At 40.4% G+C, this 18,205-nt stretch overlaps 2 protein-coding genes across 2 annotated transcripts; both read right to left on the bottom strand.

Annotated features, from left to right (window-relative positions):
* Positions 1-850: 850 nt before the first annotated feature.
* LOC102195623 (transmembrane protein 151B-like) lies at positions 851-7,401 on the bottom strand. The gene is made up of 2 exons (XM_005738737.1): positions 7,207-7,401; positions 851-4,034 (listed from the first exon to the last, which is right to left on the bottom strand). Exons 1-2 carry the CDS (start codon positions 7,282-7,284, stop codon positions 2,625-2,627), a joined length of 1,488 nt encoding a protein of 495 aa, XP_005738794.1. The 5' UTR covers positions 7,285-7,401; the 3' UTR covers positions 851-2,624.
* Positions 7,402-11,055: 3,654 nt separating this feature from the next.
* LOC102195330 (transmembrane protein 151B-like) lies at positions 11,056-14,594 on the bottom strand. Its single transcript, XM_013912300.1, is given in 3 exon segments — positions 11,056-11,216; positions 11,219-12,191; positions 13,670-14,594. Coding segments are annotated over 3 exon segments (1,149 nt in total). The 5' UTR covers positions 13,748-14,594; the 3' UTR covers positions 11,056-11,118.
* Positions 14,595-18,205: the final 3,611 nt, after the last annotated feature.

Genomic DNA, 18,205 nt, shown 5'->3' with positions numbered 1-18,205 from the left:
TTACACTTTATGAATTAGTTAATAGCTTCATTATTTGTTATTTCTGGAGCTTTTAAAAGGATTTGAAGGTAGTTATTGAAACAAAACCTTATTTCTTTTCTTGATTTTTCACAGTTTTGTCTCTCTACAGCTAGGAGGGGGGGGCAGGCAAAGGATTAAATGGATCTGAGGATACAAGAAAGCAACATTTTGTTTAACTGTACATGGGTATGACCCAGACATTTATTGCAACTTTTATTTTTCCAGCATAAGATAAGTTGAAATACATATTCTAAAAAGTAATTAAGTTATTTATTCAGCCCATTTGGTTATAGTGACATTTATGACACTTTTTTCTACAAGGTAATTTACACCAACATTCAGCTCCACTACAATTCATAATGTCTATAGTGTCACTTCCATCAAGTGCATAATAATATGAATGTCACTACATTATTGAAAACAATGTATGAATATGGAGGGCCAAAACTGACAGGATTAAAATTATAAATAAATTTAAAAATCAGTAAATATGCCACTAAATGCCACAAAAATAAATTTTATATTTTTGATTTTTTTTATTTGATCCTATGTTAATTTTACATTTTCTTTATTAAAATCATTTATGCATTAATATGTTTATTTCCCCCCAAATACATTCATTTTGTGTTTTTACATTTTTTTATGCATTTCTGCTTCATTGTACATATAAGAGGGCTTAGCTGACCTATTTTAAATCTTTAGTGACTAAGACTTATTTAAACATTTATTTACAAAGGTAAAAGGTTCACCTCATGACTGATTTTAATTCATAGCCAACTTATTTGCAAAAGAAAGCAGAAATGTGGAAAGAAATTTGAAAAGAGAATACAACAATACAGTCGTTTGGGTAAAAAAACAAAAAACACAACTAATGCTTAAAGTAACTTGTGCTATTTGAGAGGCATTTAATGGCATATGAATTTATTTAAAAAGTAATTTATTTTAAATTTTTGGCTGTTTTGGTCCTCCATAGGGAACAAGCTGTATTGTGGCACATTGAATACAACATTTTTTATATTAAAAAAAAAAGCATGTATTATAAAGTTTGTATAATGTGTAAACATAAGCACATTTACATCCTTGCATATACTAACTGTAAACTCAGAAGAGTCACATATCCTCCACATGACAACATCCAAAGTCTTTCAGTAACATGGTGGCATATCAGTACATGCTGGACAGCGAGATCACCATTTTACAGATGAAAAATGGAGAATTATTCCTTTACTATCAACACATAATGGTACAGAGTATATCGTATATGCTGGTGGTTTACATTCATGGATATGGTTTTACCACGGTGTCTCAGCAGGAGGAAATCATGTGAAAACAGGCATGGATTTGATGATCTTATGATCTTTTTTTGCAGCTAAATCCACACTTACCTGCTCACATGTACTGTGATAAACCAGTCTCTATCTTTTATGTCCCAATGATGGATGTAATGATGTGTATTTGTACCACAGTTGCCGGCAGGTTTCATCATGGCAGTAGGCAGCAGAAAAGTCCAATTTTATGCGTAATGCTTGATTGAGTTTTCATGATGCGTTTTAGTCTGTCAAGGTAAAGGCTCATAGGACTAGACAGTGTTAGTGCGCCCACATTTTTTCATTTTCTGGGTCAGTCAAGACAAATTAATCGCATGTTAAAGCCACTAAAGAAAAAAAAAAGTCCACCTGATTCTGTTTTCTCTCTTATTTTCTTCAAGATGGCCAAACTGTTAATTCCAACATTTACATCCGAGGTTAGAAGGAAAGCACCAACTGTAAACATCGTGTTAATGTGTCAGTCACTCAACATCCACAACAGTCTGGAGCTGCCACATAGCACCAACGCCCAACAGTCAATTACAAAGAAATCCACTAAAGAAGAAGAAAAAGAAGCAGAGATGCACCAGGATGCAACGAAACCACAGGACCGGCTGTTAGTAGGGCATGAGTCTGAACTTCTCTCAGTCTGAACAAATGCCTCACGCTTTCTAACATCCTTAGGTCACTGTCTGCTGAAATTAAGCTTATACCTGTTGTCTGGAGTTAATAAAAGGCATTCTGGATAATGTAGGAAAAAACAGATGATTTAAAAAGAATTTACAGATATGGTTTAACAGTAAGTGAGAATGTCCAAGATTTAAATTGTCACTTGAAGTCAGAGGTTTCCACTTTGGGATGTGCACCAGCACAAACTGGCGATCCTCCATTTGAGATTTATTTTCACAGTTATTGCTGTAGTTAGAAGTTAAATTTGTAGAAGCTGCTCCATAATGACTCACTAAATGAACGTGAGATGTTTAAACCTGTCCATGTGTGACCTCTGAGAAAGTTCCTATGAGGTATCTGCAGCCTTAGTTTCACATGCACTGTAAAAGCTGTAGCGATGGTGTGCTTTGTAACAGTCTGCGTCTTCTTGGTTTTTCCTGGAAGCCAAGCAGATATGATTTGTTTGTGTGTGTGTGAGCTTATCATGGGATGCCACTTTGTTCTCCGCTCACTGACCGCTGTTATTGCTTTGGTGATTCACACATTCAGGATTCAGGCAATTGTTTCTTACAGCATCCACTACGCCCTGTTTTTGAAATGCTACAGAAATGCCGCTGTGACTGCATATCATAAAGAGGTCTCCACGCAGGAGCCATTTCTGTGGAAAGATCTGTGGTTGTGGCAGTTCTCACTGCAGTGGACAATGAGCACCGGGTAACAAAGTGCATCCTCGTAGTCCGGGGGCTCCTCGTCATCTGTGGTGAGGCGTTCCGATAGGCAGCGGGTATTTTCACTGGGGCTCACCTGGTCGTCTAGGCTGCCGCTCCTCCAGAAGCAGCTGCGCTGGGAGCCATAGCGCCGGGCCAAGGAGAAGCGGCTGCTGCTGAAGGGGATGCGGGAGCTGGCACCGGTGCAGATGCTGAGGGCGCTTCTGGAGAACACTGAGGAGCAGCTAATGGCTCTGTGGCAGCGCTCGCAGTTCTGACGAAGCCCACTGAAGCTGGAGGGGCACTGGGCCAGGTCCATGAGGCCAGCCTCTGAGTAACTGGGAACCAGCTGCTGGTTGGAGCGAATGTGCCACTCCAATTCTGTGCTGTCAATGGTGTTAACTCGAGGGATACGGCGCCAATAAGGCCGATCGTCACAAGGGGTAACAGGGAGGTAATCGTGACCGAAGAGCTTTTCAACACGATAGTGGACGTATGCAGTGCGATACTCTGTGAAGACTCTGAGAGGCCAAGAAAACGTGAGGAAGGAGGCAAACCAAAAGACGTAGTGGGACAGATACCAAGGGTGGTGCTCCGGGTCACAGAGCACCAAGACATACTCCTTCAGTTCAATGTTCTTCAGGTGCATGCCCTCTCTGGCTTCCATGTAGTCATCCAGGCCCTCGTTGTCGGTGAAAAACCTCGCCCTTTGTGTGAGATAAGAATTCTCGGACTCCACGTTGGCAAAACTGAAGCACTTAGTGAAGCGCATCTTTGTCAACGCAGACTTCTCCAAGCCAAGCAGCTGTTTGGAAACATCTTTGACGCCACAGTGGCTGTAGTCAAATTCTGCTTCTGCCACGTGGGTGTTGACACGCTCATGGTAAACCTGAGTGCTCGTGTAGGCGTCTCCATTGCGGTAGCGCGTGACTTGTCGAGTTCGGCGCACATAGTGATAGCTGATAGCCTTCCACCAGATGCAGGGCTTAGCCTGCTGCATCCTCTGGATGCGCTCGGAGATGCCCTCCACGTCCACTTTGTGCTGCAGCTCATTCTTCACGTGACAGTGCCAGCACTCGACTAGGTAAACTAAATAGAGCATGCCCAGTAGGGCCAAGGGAATGTAGATGTAGCCATCAGAACAGGGGCTGTCATGGTACATCATGGATTTCCCTTTGAAGTCGCTGTCGAAGGTGAGGCGGGTCACCTTGGTGATGTGACACCAAACCATGGTTCCCATGCAGCCATACATGAGAACAGAAAGGAGTAGGCATTTCCAGAAACTCTCCCGACATAAGGACTTGCTTAGAGATTGCTTCAGCGGTCTTTGCTGTTGAGTGAAAGCACACATAAGAAGAAACATTTTAAAAACTGATCAGTAGAGCAGGGCGATATGACCAAAAATATTTATCACGATATACATTTGAAAATTTGCAATAACGATATAACTGACGATATAATTGACACTAGACAAAATACTTTACAACTCCATAACTTTATTAGTGCAAAAAAAAAAAAACATCAATGTATTTTCACTTAAACAAGCAGCTGTTTTTTATGTGCATTAAAGTCATATAAAAATTTAACAGTGCAAATGCAAATTCCTTGCTGACAGTTTAACCAAAAGGCATTTCCAGTGGAAATTGGCCGACATATCCTCAGCATAACCATGTATAATATCCACAAAACTTAAAAAGAGGTTATACACACACAATACGGTAATATTATGTTGAAGTTTAAGTCCTCCATATGTAAACACCACAGACTACCAGTAGCTGTCAAATGCAGGATTGTGTTTTTGTCGTTTGCTATCTGACTAATTTTGTTAGGTTAAATATCAGAAACGTTAATAATTTTTTAATCGTAGGCGAAAAGCTTTAGAAAAGAGGAATTTCCGATTAAATTAAAATGTGTAAATAAAGTAAAAGCCTGGTCTTTATCATTTCTAACTGTGTTCCTCAGTGAACCTGACTGGCGTCGTCCGTATCTGCTGGGTTTGTGTTTCTGGTTTGTGTGGCAACAAATAAATTATGTTGCCACTGTGAGTTATTTCTCTTTTAGCCAGCTTGTGCTTTTTTCAGTTATCTCATGTGTATTATTGTGGCTTTTCCTTCCTTCCTTTCCACGTCTTTCCTCCTTCGTGTTTCCTAATTGTGTCTTGATCCCCCAGTCAGTCCTTTGTGTAGCCCGCTGTCAGTTGATCTGCTTTACAGTGTTTTTGCATGCTTTGATTGCAGCTGCTGATTAATAACTGCGACATTGTTCAGTCTTTCGCATAATTAGACCAAAATAAACAAAGGAGTCGCAAACCCTTGCAAGCAGCACTGGGGTTATGGTTGAAAAGAACAACAAGATAATTATGTAAATTGTCAGATGAAGTATGCAGCACTTACATGATATAGAAAATGTTGCCACACACTTTCAGACAATAAAAGTGCCTTTTTGCTTTTTACTTTTAGTGGTACAGAGGTTTATCATTGAGGCTTTATCCTCTGAGGTGCAGAGTGCGGGGGAGACTTCTTTACACCCTTTGCACATCTGGTGTCAATAAGTGCACATAAGGCTCCCAGAAACCGGGAGAACAGGTGACAGTCCTCTGCAATTCTGCACCTTTAACCTTAAATCTTAAAATGGAAGAGTAAATTATATATTTCACCTAGTTCTGAAACAGTCACACTAGCACGTTTCAAATTATCTGATTTTATTATTAGACAAAGATAACCCAAGTAAGACACACAGAAAAAAACACATAAAGAAGAGTTAAATTTCATTCATCACACCCAGACCTGATTACTGTCCAACCTGTCGCATCAAGAATTTACTTAAACAGAACCTGTCCAACAAAGTAAAGTAGGCTAAAAGTTGACAAAAAGCAACACATTGTGCCACGATCTAAAGAAACTGAGAAAAAAAATCATTGACATGTGTGAGTCTTAAATGGTTACATTGTCATTTCTGAGGCTTTGGGACTCCAGTGAATCATGGTGAAGACCATTATTGATAAATAGAGAGAATTTGGAACAGTGGTGAACCTTCCCAGGAGTGGCCAGCATACCAAAATAACCTCCAGCGTCCAGTGACGACTCATCCAGGAGGTCACAAAAGAATCCAAAAGAAAATCGAAATAACTGCAGGTCTCACTTTCCTCAGTTAAGATCAGAGGTCATGAATCAACAATAAGAAAGAGACTGGGAAAAATTGAGAGAGCCCAAGGAGAAAAGCACTGAGAAAACACAAGGACTTGTTTCACATTCACAAAAAAAACCCATCAATGATCCCCAAGACTTTGGGGAAAGTTATTCTCTGGACTAACGAGACTTGTTGTAATTGATGGAACAAGAAAAGCTGAAGGAGAATGTCCGGCCATGACTTCATGCCCTGAAACTCCATCACTGTTGGGTTATCCAGCTTGACAGTGATTTGCAACAGACCAGCAAGTCCACCTCAAACAACCCTTCAATGTGGCTGAATTAAAACAACAGTGCCAAAATTTCTCCACAGTGATATGAAAAACTCATTGCCAGTTATCACAAATGCTTGATTCTGCCAAGCTGGCACAGCCAGCCATAAGATTTAGTTTTCACACAAGGCTATGCAGGTTTGGATAGCTTATTTTTCTTAATAAATAAAATCATCATCTATAAACTACTGCGTTTTGCATTTAGCCAGGTTATTTTTGTCTAATATTAAAATGTATTTGGTGAGCTGAGACATTCAAAAATAGAAAAAGAAACCATTGAGGGGCCAACCACTAAACAGTACTGCATCCCTTTGGTCCTTAAAAAGGTATATAGTTATCTTGAAGTCTAATAATTAGCTTAATGGGTGCAGATGTGTGTTGATTATACTTTTAGGGGCAGAAATTTGTGTTTTCATTTCTGTGAGCGTCCATGCATTTGGGCTTGCAATTATGTAATTATTGCATTGGATGAAAATTCCTTAAGAAAGAATGGATGTTAACTCTAACCCTAAACGGATCCCAGCCAAACTGATGGATGTTATTAGGTCACTGTCTCGTTTGCAGCTGACCTGCATCTCTGCTGACTGATAACTGCAACGTCTGTGGATGTTTTGCATAAAAGTATCACCAAAACGGTCAAACACACACGGATCAGACATTTCTGTGCAAAGAAAATCAATCTGCAAACAATAAGAATAACAGGATATTCCGTCCGTGGTCAGGTTCACAGGCCCGCTGCGGCACACGGGAGGTGAAAAACAGGTACAGATGCTGGCTGGCTGATTCCCAATCACATATCCTGCAGTTTTCCTCTAAAATAATCAATGCATGCTACAAGATTATAGAATTCCTTTCTATATCAGACTGTGGAACAGTGGCATATCTGTAACACCAAATTCCCGTCAGATTTTCCACCTGCAGCGTGTCACAGCCTGCACAGCACGCACATGGACAAATTAAAGCTCCGCGACAAGCTCTGACAAACAGACCGTAACAAAAGGCATTTACTGTGCCAAAAAAAAGGATTGCCAGAAAATTCTACCTCCTCTCTGGTGTCCTCCTCGAAAACGGTGGTGGTGCTGCTTTCACTCGCTGTCGCAGCCGATGCTGGAGGAGACATGGTGCTGGGCAGCTACTGGTAGTGATGACAGGGCGTGGAGGAGGAGGAAGAGCGAGAGATTTCACCGCCTTTACTCCACAGCGACCCTCAAATGAGACTCGTCACATCTGCTGTCATTTAGAGGCATTTAGAGCTGAGCCGACGGGGACCGGCTGATCGGTGAAAGACAAAATAAGAGCATCTGTACCTTCCTTAAGAAACGAAAATCGATACGCGAGGGTGTTTCTACAGGAACTCCCACCTCCTGCTGTCTACGGTTCAGCTGTCAGTGCCGCAGTAACATGATGGGAGATATTAGCTGGTCGTCGTTACTGAAGGAGCGTGCCCTGCCCCTCGGGGTCCGCTGGGTGCGCAGGAGGCGGCCGGAGAGCTGGCGGGGTCGCTGTCCATGGTGCTGACTGAGGTAGACTGAGGTACCGGGAGATGCTGTTGCATAAATCACTTAAAGGGAAAGTCCGACCTAAAATGTGCCGCCTCACTGATTGTCAACATATGGAGCAAAAATAAAGTTATTTTTACTTTAACAAAGTAATCTGGTCACTCTTTAGGCTTAACCAACGGTTTTCTTTGGACGGCTTAATTGTTCGTAGTGTTGTTGTGACGTTGTGATCTCTGGTTACTTAATATGAATGACTTTTGATTTTATTGAAGTTTTGGATTCTCCTGTTTGTTGATTTGTTGTTTGTTGATGATACTGCCTAAGGGAAGCATGTATAATTATGTTCACATAAACATGCTTCCCTTAGGCAGTATCATTAGAAGACAGTATACATTAGTGCAAATGTATACTGTCGGGTGTCCTCTGCATAGCAGTGCAGCTATGCAGAGGACACTCGACTTTATCTTTCCATGAAGCCAAGTAACACACCCCAAATTGTTAAACTGCAGGAATGTCTTAAAGACACTAAGACCTGGGTGACCACTAATTTTCTGCTTATAAATTCAGTTAAAACTGAGGTTATTGTACTTGGCTCTGAAAATCTTAGTAATATGCCCTCTAACAAGATACTTGCCCTGGTTTGCATTGCCTTGACCTCCAAACTGCAGGCTTGCTTGTTGTTCCTAAAGTATTTAAAAGTAGAATTGGAGGCCGAGCCTTAAGCTTTCACGCCCCTCTTTTGTGGAACCAGCTTCCAGTTTGGATTCAGGAGACAGACACAATCTCCAAAGGCTTAAAACTTTAATTTTTGGGGCTGGATCAGGTGACCTTGACTCCTCCCTTAGTTATGCTGCAATAGGTGTAGGCTGCTGGGGTAGTCCCATGATGCAGTGAGTGCTTCTTCTTTAGTCACCTTTCTCACTCACTATGTGTTAACAGACCTTTCTGCATTGAATCATACTTGTTATTAATCTCTGGCTCTCTTCCACTGCATGTCTTTTATCCTGTCTTCCTCCCCTCACCCAAACCGGTCAGATGGCCGCCCCTCTGCCTACTTCTGCTGGAGGTTTCTTCCTGTTAGACGGGGGTTTTTCCTTACCACTGTCACCAATGCGCTTGCTCATAGGGAGTCATGTGATTGTTGGGGTTTTCGCTGTTGTATTATTGTATGGTCAACATTGCAATATAAAGTGCCTTGAGGCAACTCCTGTTGTGATTTGTCTCTGTATAAATAAAATTGAATTGAGTTGGGTTCCTGCTTTGTTTTTATGGTTATTCTGTTGATGTGTTTTAGTTTTTGTGTTGTTTGGGGATATTAAACTCCAGTATTTGAAGTTGTCAACTTGACCTAATTACAGTTCCAACATGCTTCATATCTAATTATCTCATTTCCTGTTATACTTTGACCGTTTCCCCCTGTGTCTCTCTGTCTGATTATCCTCACCCGTGTCTTGTTCCCCTCCTCTTTCTAACCTATAATTGGCTTGGATTAGTGATTTTTTTTTTTGTTAAACAAATATTCTGCTTTCTGTGTTTGTATTTGGCTCCTAACTTCTACATTCAACCTGATGTTTTCTGATGTTGTGTTTTGGGTCCTTGTCTTGGTTTTCTAATTCTGGGTTATGAGGTAGATTTTATTATACAGACTGAAACACCCTCTGTTTCCTTAGTGTGTCCGTGTCTGTTTATTCGTCCAGTCTCATTTTTCCTTTGGTTATTTCTTGTTTTACTTGTTTTACTGTGTGTAGTTGTGTCCGCCTTTTGCCTCCTTTGTGATTGTTTCCCTCTGTGTCATGTTTCACTATTATTCTGTGCATTTTTAATCATTGTTCTTTGTAGATAACCTAGTGTATATAAGTGTATACCTACTTTTTTCCAGGACCCTCTAAACATTAAACATTCTTTGAAAAGAAATTAGTTCCATTTGTAGCTTTTCTCAACTTTTGTATATTCAGCTTCATTAAATTTATCTTTACTGGGCATTTCTTTTTTCTGTTTAACTAATTTATGTCTTTTTGATGTGGTTTTCCCCACTTTTATTTTCACTTCTGTTTCTTTGTTCTATTCTGGAGTCATCAAAGAGAAATGGTAAAAATAAAATACTTTTTATTATTGATTTACATATTTAAATTTAAATATGAATACCATCAGTCACATTACTAATGTTACATCTGTTATACAATGTGTAAAATGTTTTCAAGAACCTCAATAAGCGTTCAAGAAATGTAGTGAACACGGGAGCAAAAGTTTCCAGAAACCATCAAGCATCAAATCTACTGCATGAAAACTCTTATTTCTTTAAGTCTAATAAAGCTCATCCTGTGTGCGAGTCATGTGTCATACATGATATGAAGCACATTTAATGCTGGCATTATTACCAAAAAGCACATTTCTTCACATAATTGGGATACATGAAACATCAAAATTATATCACATTCTGGGTCACAATTAAACTTACAACTCACAACAAAAGTAATGTTTGTGTTATGTATGATCTAAAGCTGCCTGTTCAGCTGTTTGGTTCTAATTTCTCTTTACTGAAACGAGGAGAACATCAGTTCAGCAGGATGTTGGAAAATCTTATGGGTCATTTGGAAGGGTTGTGGTGTTACTAAATGACTAAATGTGCTATTAAAATGTACTTTAATGCACTGATAACAGCATTTCAGTACATTATTTCTTTACTTGATACTGTATAAATGTAACTGAGCCTCAGTCTTTAGTAAAATAGTCTTCATTTTAACCCTCAAATAACTCGTCTATTACTATTTTCACTGCAAAGAGGAGTTGCACAAATAAAATGACATTTTATTTAGACAATCCTATGATTTTTCTCACAAAACAAATTTTCTTTGTTTCAATAACACTAGAAAAATATGTATGTAAGTATATGTAATATACTTTTAAGCAGATTATGTATCATTTAACACCGAACTAGGAAATGGTGACTCAATAATACTTTGATCACCGACAAATTACAGTGACGTTATCACAGTCAGGAGGTTTGTTTTTCATCTTTTGTTACTCCCAGGCTCAAACTCAATCTGCGTGTTAATGTGTTATATGATTCTTTCAGCAGAAACACTCAAAATTCCCAGATTACTAAAATATCTAAAAATAATAATGGTCAAAATTGGACTCGTAAATATGACATTATTACCAACAAGTCACAAACCACAATCAAATCAAAGCCTATAACGATAAAATAAGAAGAAGGTGGAAAAAATCCTGGCAAGAAATAGTTCTATGGTCAAAAATATCACAAAGGCACATATAAATATAAGGCTGGGGTCATAAATGACTCCGCACAGGTCACCTGAAGGCTAAAGAAACATAAAATTACAGAAAAGGATTCTTGACGGTGACAAAACTACAACAAAGTCGATGTTGGGATCCTTTAAAGGAATGTTGGCACAAGTGCAGATGCTGAGGGGGCTTCTAAAGAACACTGAGGATCAGATGATGACTCTGTGGCAGCACTCACAGTTCTGATGAATCTCGCTGAAGTTGGACGGTCGCTGGGCCAGATCCATGAGGTCAGCCTCTGGGTAAGCAGCTGCTGGTTGGAGCAAATGTGCCACTCCAATTCTGTAACATCAGTGCTTTTAACTCGAGGGATACGACACCAGTATCGTCGATCAACACATGGCGACACAGGTCGGTAATCATGCCCGAAGACCTTCTCAACGCGATAGTGGACGTATGCAGTGCGATACTCTGTGAAGACTCTGAGAGGCCAGGAGAACGTGAGGAAGGAGGCAAACCAGAAGACGTAGTGGGACAGATACCAAGGGTGGTGCTTTGGGTCGCAGAGCACCAAGACATACTCCTTCAGGTCATTGTTCTTTAGATTCATGTCTTCTCTGGCTTCCATGTAGTCATCCAGGCCCTCGTTGTCGGTGAAAAACCTCGCCCTTTGAGTGAGATAAGAATTCTCGGACTCTACGTTGGCAAAACTGAAGCACTTAGTCAAGCGCATCTTTGTAAGCACAGACTTCTCCAAGCCCAGCAGCTGTTTGGAAACATCTTTGACACCACAGTGGCTGTAGTCAAATTCTGCTTCTGCCACGTGGGAGTCGAGGCGCTCATGGTAAACCTGGGTGCAAGTATAACGGCGGTAGCGCGTGACTTGTCGAGTTCGGCGCACATAGTGATAGCTGAAGGCCTTCCACCAGATGCAGGGCTTAGCCTGCTGCATCTTCTTGATGTGGTCATAGATGCCCTCCACGTCCATTTTGTGCAGCAACTCATTCTTCACGTGACAGTGCCAGCACTCCAACAGGTAGACTAAATAGAGCATGCCCAGTAGGGCCAAGGGAATGTAGATGTAGCCATCAGAACAGGGGCTGTCATGGTACATCTTGGATTTTCCTTTTAAGGCACTGTCGAAGGTGAAACGAGTCACTTTGGTGATGTGACACCAAACCATGGCTCCCATGCAGCCATACATGAGAACGGACAGGAGTAGGCATTTCCAGAAACTCTCCCGACATAAGGACTTGCTTAGAGATTGCTTCAGCGGTCTTTGCTGTTGAGTGAAAGCACACATAAGAAGAAACATTTTAAAAACTGATCAGGACATATTTATAATCCTATAACCACCTAAACTCTTAGTATCCACAATCTCATGGTGTATTGTACAAGTCCTCAGGTCCCGTGGACAAAATTCAGCATTTTGCAAATACTAATCCAGCCTGCATTATGCAACTTTGGAAGGAGAGGTTTGCTTTTTTAGAGAACAGTTTGTATTTTCATTCAGACTGCACAACATTGCAGAGTTTAGGACTGAAATGCAGGATTATGAGTCTGGCAGGTGTAAAACCTACTTTTACTCCAGGCATGGTAGGCAAACTTCAAAAGTCCAAAGTTCAAACAAACTCAACAACAGTCTGGCCAGAGTAATGCAATGGTATCTTACAGGGTAAAAACACTAATCAGTGAGCACAGCTGGGGGGAAACTGGGCACATGTTAACAGAATCTAGATAACGAGGTAAGAAAAATAAAGGCGATTTTATTTATATAGCACAGAAAATACAGGAAAAAAACAGAAATCCTTGTAGGTTTACAATTCATTAAGGCAGTGAAAACAATGAGATATAATTTTTTTTTAAAGCCAATCAAAATTAAGCAAAAAAACAAACTTGAGCGTGGTCCTGTGTGAATAGTAAAGGTAAAGAAAAACTAAAAAGCAAGGCACAAAAGCCAAGAAGAATAGACTTGGCAAAAATATACAAGAGGATGAAGAGGAAGTCTGGAACAAGCAAAGACTCCAACATGACTCTAAACACAAACTAGAAAAGAATGAAATTGGCCACAGAGGTGTTACAGTAAAACACAATAAACCTACAATGTAAGAAAAAAAAAACAGAGATTAATAATGAAGAATTCAAAGTTCAAAAAACTCTAAACTTCATGTTTCAAATGAGGAACATGACAAGTATTTCTATATGTACTTGCTGTAAAGACAAGTTTCATGGTATGGAGGACAAAAATGGCTCAATTTGAGTAATAAAACTATGATTTAAAGTTAACATACATAAAAGCAGACATTAATTTGGTTGAAGAGAACAGACATTAATATGCTGTCATTTGTTTTGTAATTCTTTTTGTAAAAAACAAAATAGGAAATTAAAAGTATTTATGTTTACCCTTTTTGATCTACATTTTCTCTCATTTCATTTATTTCTATATCTCAAAAATAATTCATAAAAACGAGAAGCTGTGAGAAAACATTACTTAAAACATGTTTTAAATAAAATGAACAAATTAATAAATAAAATTGAAACTTAAGTGGAAAACTAAATAAACAGGAGGATAAGCAGAGTGAATCGTCACTGCCTCACGCACTCCCGTGTCCAAGTTTACACCGATGACACCTGTCAGATCATCCACCTGCAGCGTGTCACAGCCTGCACAGCACGCGCGCGGACACAATAAAAATCAACAACACAGAGAGAGTAAGAAAAAAGAAAAAGAAAAAAAAAAGGATTGCCAGAAAATTCTACCTCCTCTCTGGTGTCCTCCTCGAAAACGGTGGTGGTGCTGCTTTCACTCGCTGTCGCAGCCGATGGTGGAGAAGACATGGTGCTGGGCAGCTACTGGTAGTGATGACAGGGCGTGAAGGAGGAAGAGCGAGAGATTTCACCACCTTTGCTCCACAGCGACCCTCAAATGAGACTCGTCACATCTGCTGTCGTTTAGAGGCATTTACAGCCGGTGATCGGCCAAAAAAAGAGCATCTGTACCTTCCAGCTGCTGGGAAACGGGTTAAGACAAGGAAAGCAATACGCGAGGGTGTTTCTATGGGAAATCCCGCATCCTGCTTTCTACGGTTCAGCTGTCAGTGCCGCAGTAACATGATGGGAGATATTAGCTGGTCGTCGTTACTGAAGGAGCGTGCCCTGCCCCTCGGGGCCCGCTGGGTGCGCAGGAGGCGGCCGGAGAGCTGGCGGGGTCGCTGTCCATGGTGCTGACTGAGGTAGACTGAGGTACCGGGAGATGCTGTTGCATAAATCACTTAAAGGGAAAGTCCGACCATAAGCGAGTCTTAAAATGTGCAGCTCCGCTGATTTTCAATGCAGGGAAGGAAAAACAGAGATTTTCGCTTTAACTGAGTAATCCGGTGACACTTAAAGGTTCCTTGTCGATATGCCGGCTCATCCGCTTGGTCAAGGTGTCATGGTCCCAGGGTTTTGTTCCATATTCATGACTTTTGACTTCAGTGCTGTTGTGGAGGATTTTTTTATTTTTTCATTTTTTTTTTAGTTTTTGCATTCATAGATTCGGGGTTTTTAGTCACGGTCTTGGGCTTTTGTGTTCTTTGAGAGTTTTTCATTCTTAATACATTTGAATTCTTATTTTTAAAACTCTTTTTTTTATTATTATCATTCTGCTAGTGAGTTTAAGACATCATCAAGTCTTTGTTTCCTGTTTTTAACTTTATGATTTTCCAGTTTTGTTATATTGGGTTTTTTGGTTTTGATCCTGTGAATTTCAGATTTCTGTGTTTTTGTTTTCCACCATTATTGTCATGGTCGGACGGTCCTTCCCGGGGTGACCTGCCTGTGTGTGTATTTGTGTGTTTCTCTCTCTCTCCTCTTCCTCCTCCACCCCAGTGGCTGACACACCTGCACCTAATTTGCCACCCAGCTGTCACTGATCATCCTTCGTTGTGGGCTGAGGTATTTAACTGTGTGTCCAGATGGCAGTCGACGCTGGATTGTACTTGAAGCGCGGTAGTAAAGAGTGCTTTGTGACTTGCAGCTTAGCTTTAGCCGGCTAGCCTCCTCACCTGTTGTTTTTGCTCGTTTGTAGGAGGAAGAGATGCAGAGCTGGAGGTTGGAGAGAAGGAGCCCGTGGGATTAAGCTATTGGAGGAGAACACACACTCGGATAATCACTTTGGAAACTCACCTGCGCACCACTGGGAGTTTGGAGAAGATCACTGTTGGACTTTGCACTTCACTTTGTGTTTTGAAACTGTTTTTGGGCACTGTAAATAAACGCACTGTGTACTTTGCATCCAGAGCTCCACGACTGAGTCCGTATTTTCCCATTACCCGTGACAATTATAACAAATCTTGTTTTGTCTTCTCCCTGTGTAGGTCTGTATGATGTTTTCCTACCATGTTCCTTCCTGAAATAGTTCAATAATATTTAGAATGTTTGTTTCATGTCTCCTTGTTTGGTCATTTCCTTTTTTTCTTATTGATAGTTTCCTCTTCTCGCTTCTTTTGGGTTTTATTTCCTCCTCTTCTGTTTCTATTCCCTAATCAGCCCTCTGGATATTTATAGTCATGTTTTCATCTTTATTAAAGAGTCTGTTACATCAGCAAAAGTCTAAAACCCACGAAAACACAAAGCCACAAAGAAGTTTTGGGTTTCTTCAGTTTGTGGATTTTTGTTAATTATTTTATTTAATATTTATTTTTTGGTTGAAACTTTCAGCTTATTTCATTTAGGATTCTGCTTTAGGTTACTTATTTTAGACTCTTAATTTTCTTAACATTTCCTTTGTGTTTAGTTACCTCCTGTGTTATTTTTGACAGTCATGTTTCCTTGTGTCTGGAAACTCTAGAAGTTTTCCTGCTGAGCAGTGAAGTACAAAGAGTTGGGAAAAGATACATTTTTACTGATTTGCCTGTTTAATTTTAAACATGAATTCCACCAGTAACATCAGTTATGTTGCAAATGATATATTATGTCACATGTTTTCAAAAATCTTGATAAGTCCAAAATAAATCTAGTTAACAAGGGTTTCCAGAAACTGTCAAGCATAAAACCTGCAGTATGAAAATGCATTTAACTATTATAAAGGCTTTTATATTTACAGTTCACTGTATTTGTGTGAATCTGGTCTCAGAGATGATATGAAGCACATTCAATCTAGATATGAATGCAAAATCTTTACAACAGAAAAGACCTATTCATTCATGAAAGACTCCATGAAATATCAAAATCGTGTCAGATTCTAGGGCGCAAATAAACTCACAATTTAAAAAATACAATTTACTTCTCAGAAACTCTCTAAATCCCAGAGCAGTGAGTAAAATTGTTTATCAGCTGTTTGGTTTAAATCTTAAATTGTGGAACATTTTTGAAGGGCTGTTCATCCATCCATTTTATTCTGCTCATATTCGATTCGAAGGCATGTGGGGTCCCTGGACAGGTCGCCAGTCTGCCGCAGGGCTAACACAGAGACATAGAACCATCCTCACTATCACGCCTACAGTCAATAACCCACAGAGACTCGGGGAGAACATGCAAAGAAAGGCCACAGGGTGGATTCAAACAAAGCATCAATCTCTACTAAAACTTTCTTTTAATCCTCAACAATCACTTTTTCCATTTTCAATGTAAAAAGGAGTTAAAAATGAAATTGTATGAACAAAATCGCATTTAATTGGACAATGCTTCTTTGTTTCTTCACACAAAAAATTTTTTTCTCTGTCAGTAAACCAGAAAACTTTTAAAACTTAAAATTTGTTTGATAGAATCATATGTGGACAGGTTGTTACTTTCAACAAGTTGTAATGAAATAAACGGCAATAAATTCCAAATTGCAATAAAATAAACGTCTGTATTGTTCAATGTCTGTACATATATTAACTCTATCCAGTTTAGTTTCCTAGTTGCCCATAAACAGCTGTGAAAAGTAGTACAAGAAGTCAAATCAAAAATATTTGTGGTCAAAAATATCCTGAAGGCACATGTAAATATGAGGCTGGGATCGTGAATGACTCCACGTCACGTGAAGAAACAGAAGTCCCTGAAAGGGATTCAGGGTGGAGGCAAAGCTGTAAGACAATCTTCTTCCTCAGGACTGCTCCTCCCTGATGTGCCCACGGTGTGAAATCCCACGCTGTTCACTACTTTTCCCAGGGTCTCCTTTTCTGGTGACGAAGGGAACCCTAAAAGGAAAAGTAAATAAGGGTTATGAGTGCATGGAAATCTCTTCATGATCAGATATATTCCATAACCTTTCAGTCTGACTTCATACATGTTAATAAAAGAGGATAAAGCTTTATTTAAAATTGTTTCTGATGATGCACTCAGCTACTTACGGAGTACATGTTGGAGAGGTTGTTGAAAAGCACTTGGCCTGCGCTCACTTTGTTCCTCACTCCTCTCACGGTCCCATTCTTGCTGCATATATTGATCCGCTTGTTGCTAAACAGCATCTCTCTCTTGGCACTGGCGTACAAAAGCAGGTCATCGGGTTCACAGCCATTCTCGTCCATGGCTGTTTCCACCACCAAACCGTTCAGGTGGCGGTTGGCCTCGCTGGTGGGGAGAGAGCCGCCCTGCTGCTCTGCCTCTGGGCTGCTGGTCGAGTCAGACTCCACCGAGTCCTCCACCGAGTCCTCCACCAAGCCGCACCAGGCTCTCTCATCCTTGAACACCTCCGCCAAGACCCGGCCACTGTTGGCAGACGCTACTCTAAACCTGACTGTTTTCCCAGCCTTCTCGTTCTCCTGTTTCAGTTTTGGCCTCTCCATTGAAATACAAGAATGTCTCACATGTTTTACATCCCATTCAGAAAAGCCAGACGCGCTCTCTCAGTGCTGCGCAATTATCAAACAATAATATCCTCATTGATGTGTCAAAATGAGCTGAGTACAAAAACTAGACACCCAGATGGTTAATAATTAATGAGCTTCTGCCATGGTAACCGCTAAAACAGGTAAACAGTAAACTGATATTACCATGTTCAATAATTAATCAAGGTTAGTTTTCAAACAGCTACAGAAGTGTGTGATCCTTTATGGTCGACTGGGCCAGCAACAAGGATGAATTACCCAGGAAACACCAGACAACCTCCGGTGACCTTTTCTGTGGCCCCCGTTTTGTTTGTCTGACCCCGAGGTTATCACGAGAGCGCAGACTCGAAAACCAAAGTAGGCAGATTGTTCTTTTCTGTGTTGGCCACTTTATTATATGCATCTGTTCAACAGCTCACAAATATCCAATCAGCTAATCACATGGCAGCAGCTCAGTGCATTTAGGCATGTACAGTGGGGCAAAAAAGTATTTAGTCAGCCA

The sequence above is a fragment of the Pundamilia nyererei genome, unplaced genomic scaffold (assembly GCF_000239375.1).
Source record: "Pundamilia nyererei isolate P.nyererei 1_Seehausen unplaced genomic scaffold, PunNye1.0 scaffold00086, whole genome shotgun sequence".
Lineage (NCBI taxonomy): Eukaryota > Metazoa > Chordata > Actinopteri > Cichliformes > Cichlidae > Pundamilia > Pundamilia nyererei.
Note: the sequence above shows the minus strand (reverse complement) of the source record. Positions and strands in the feature narration are given on the sequence as shown.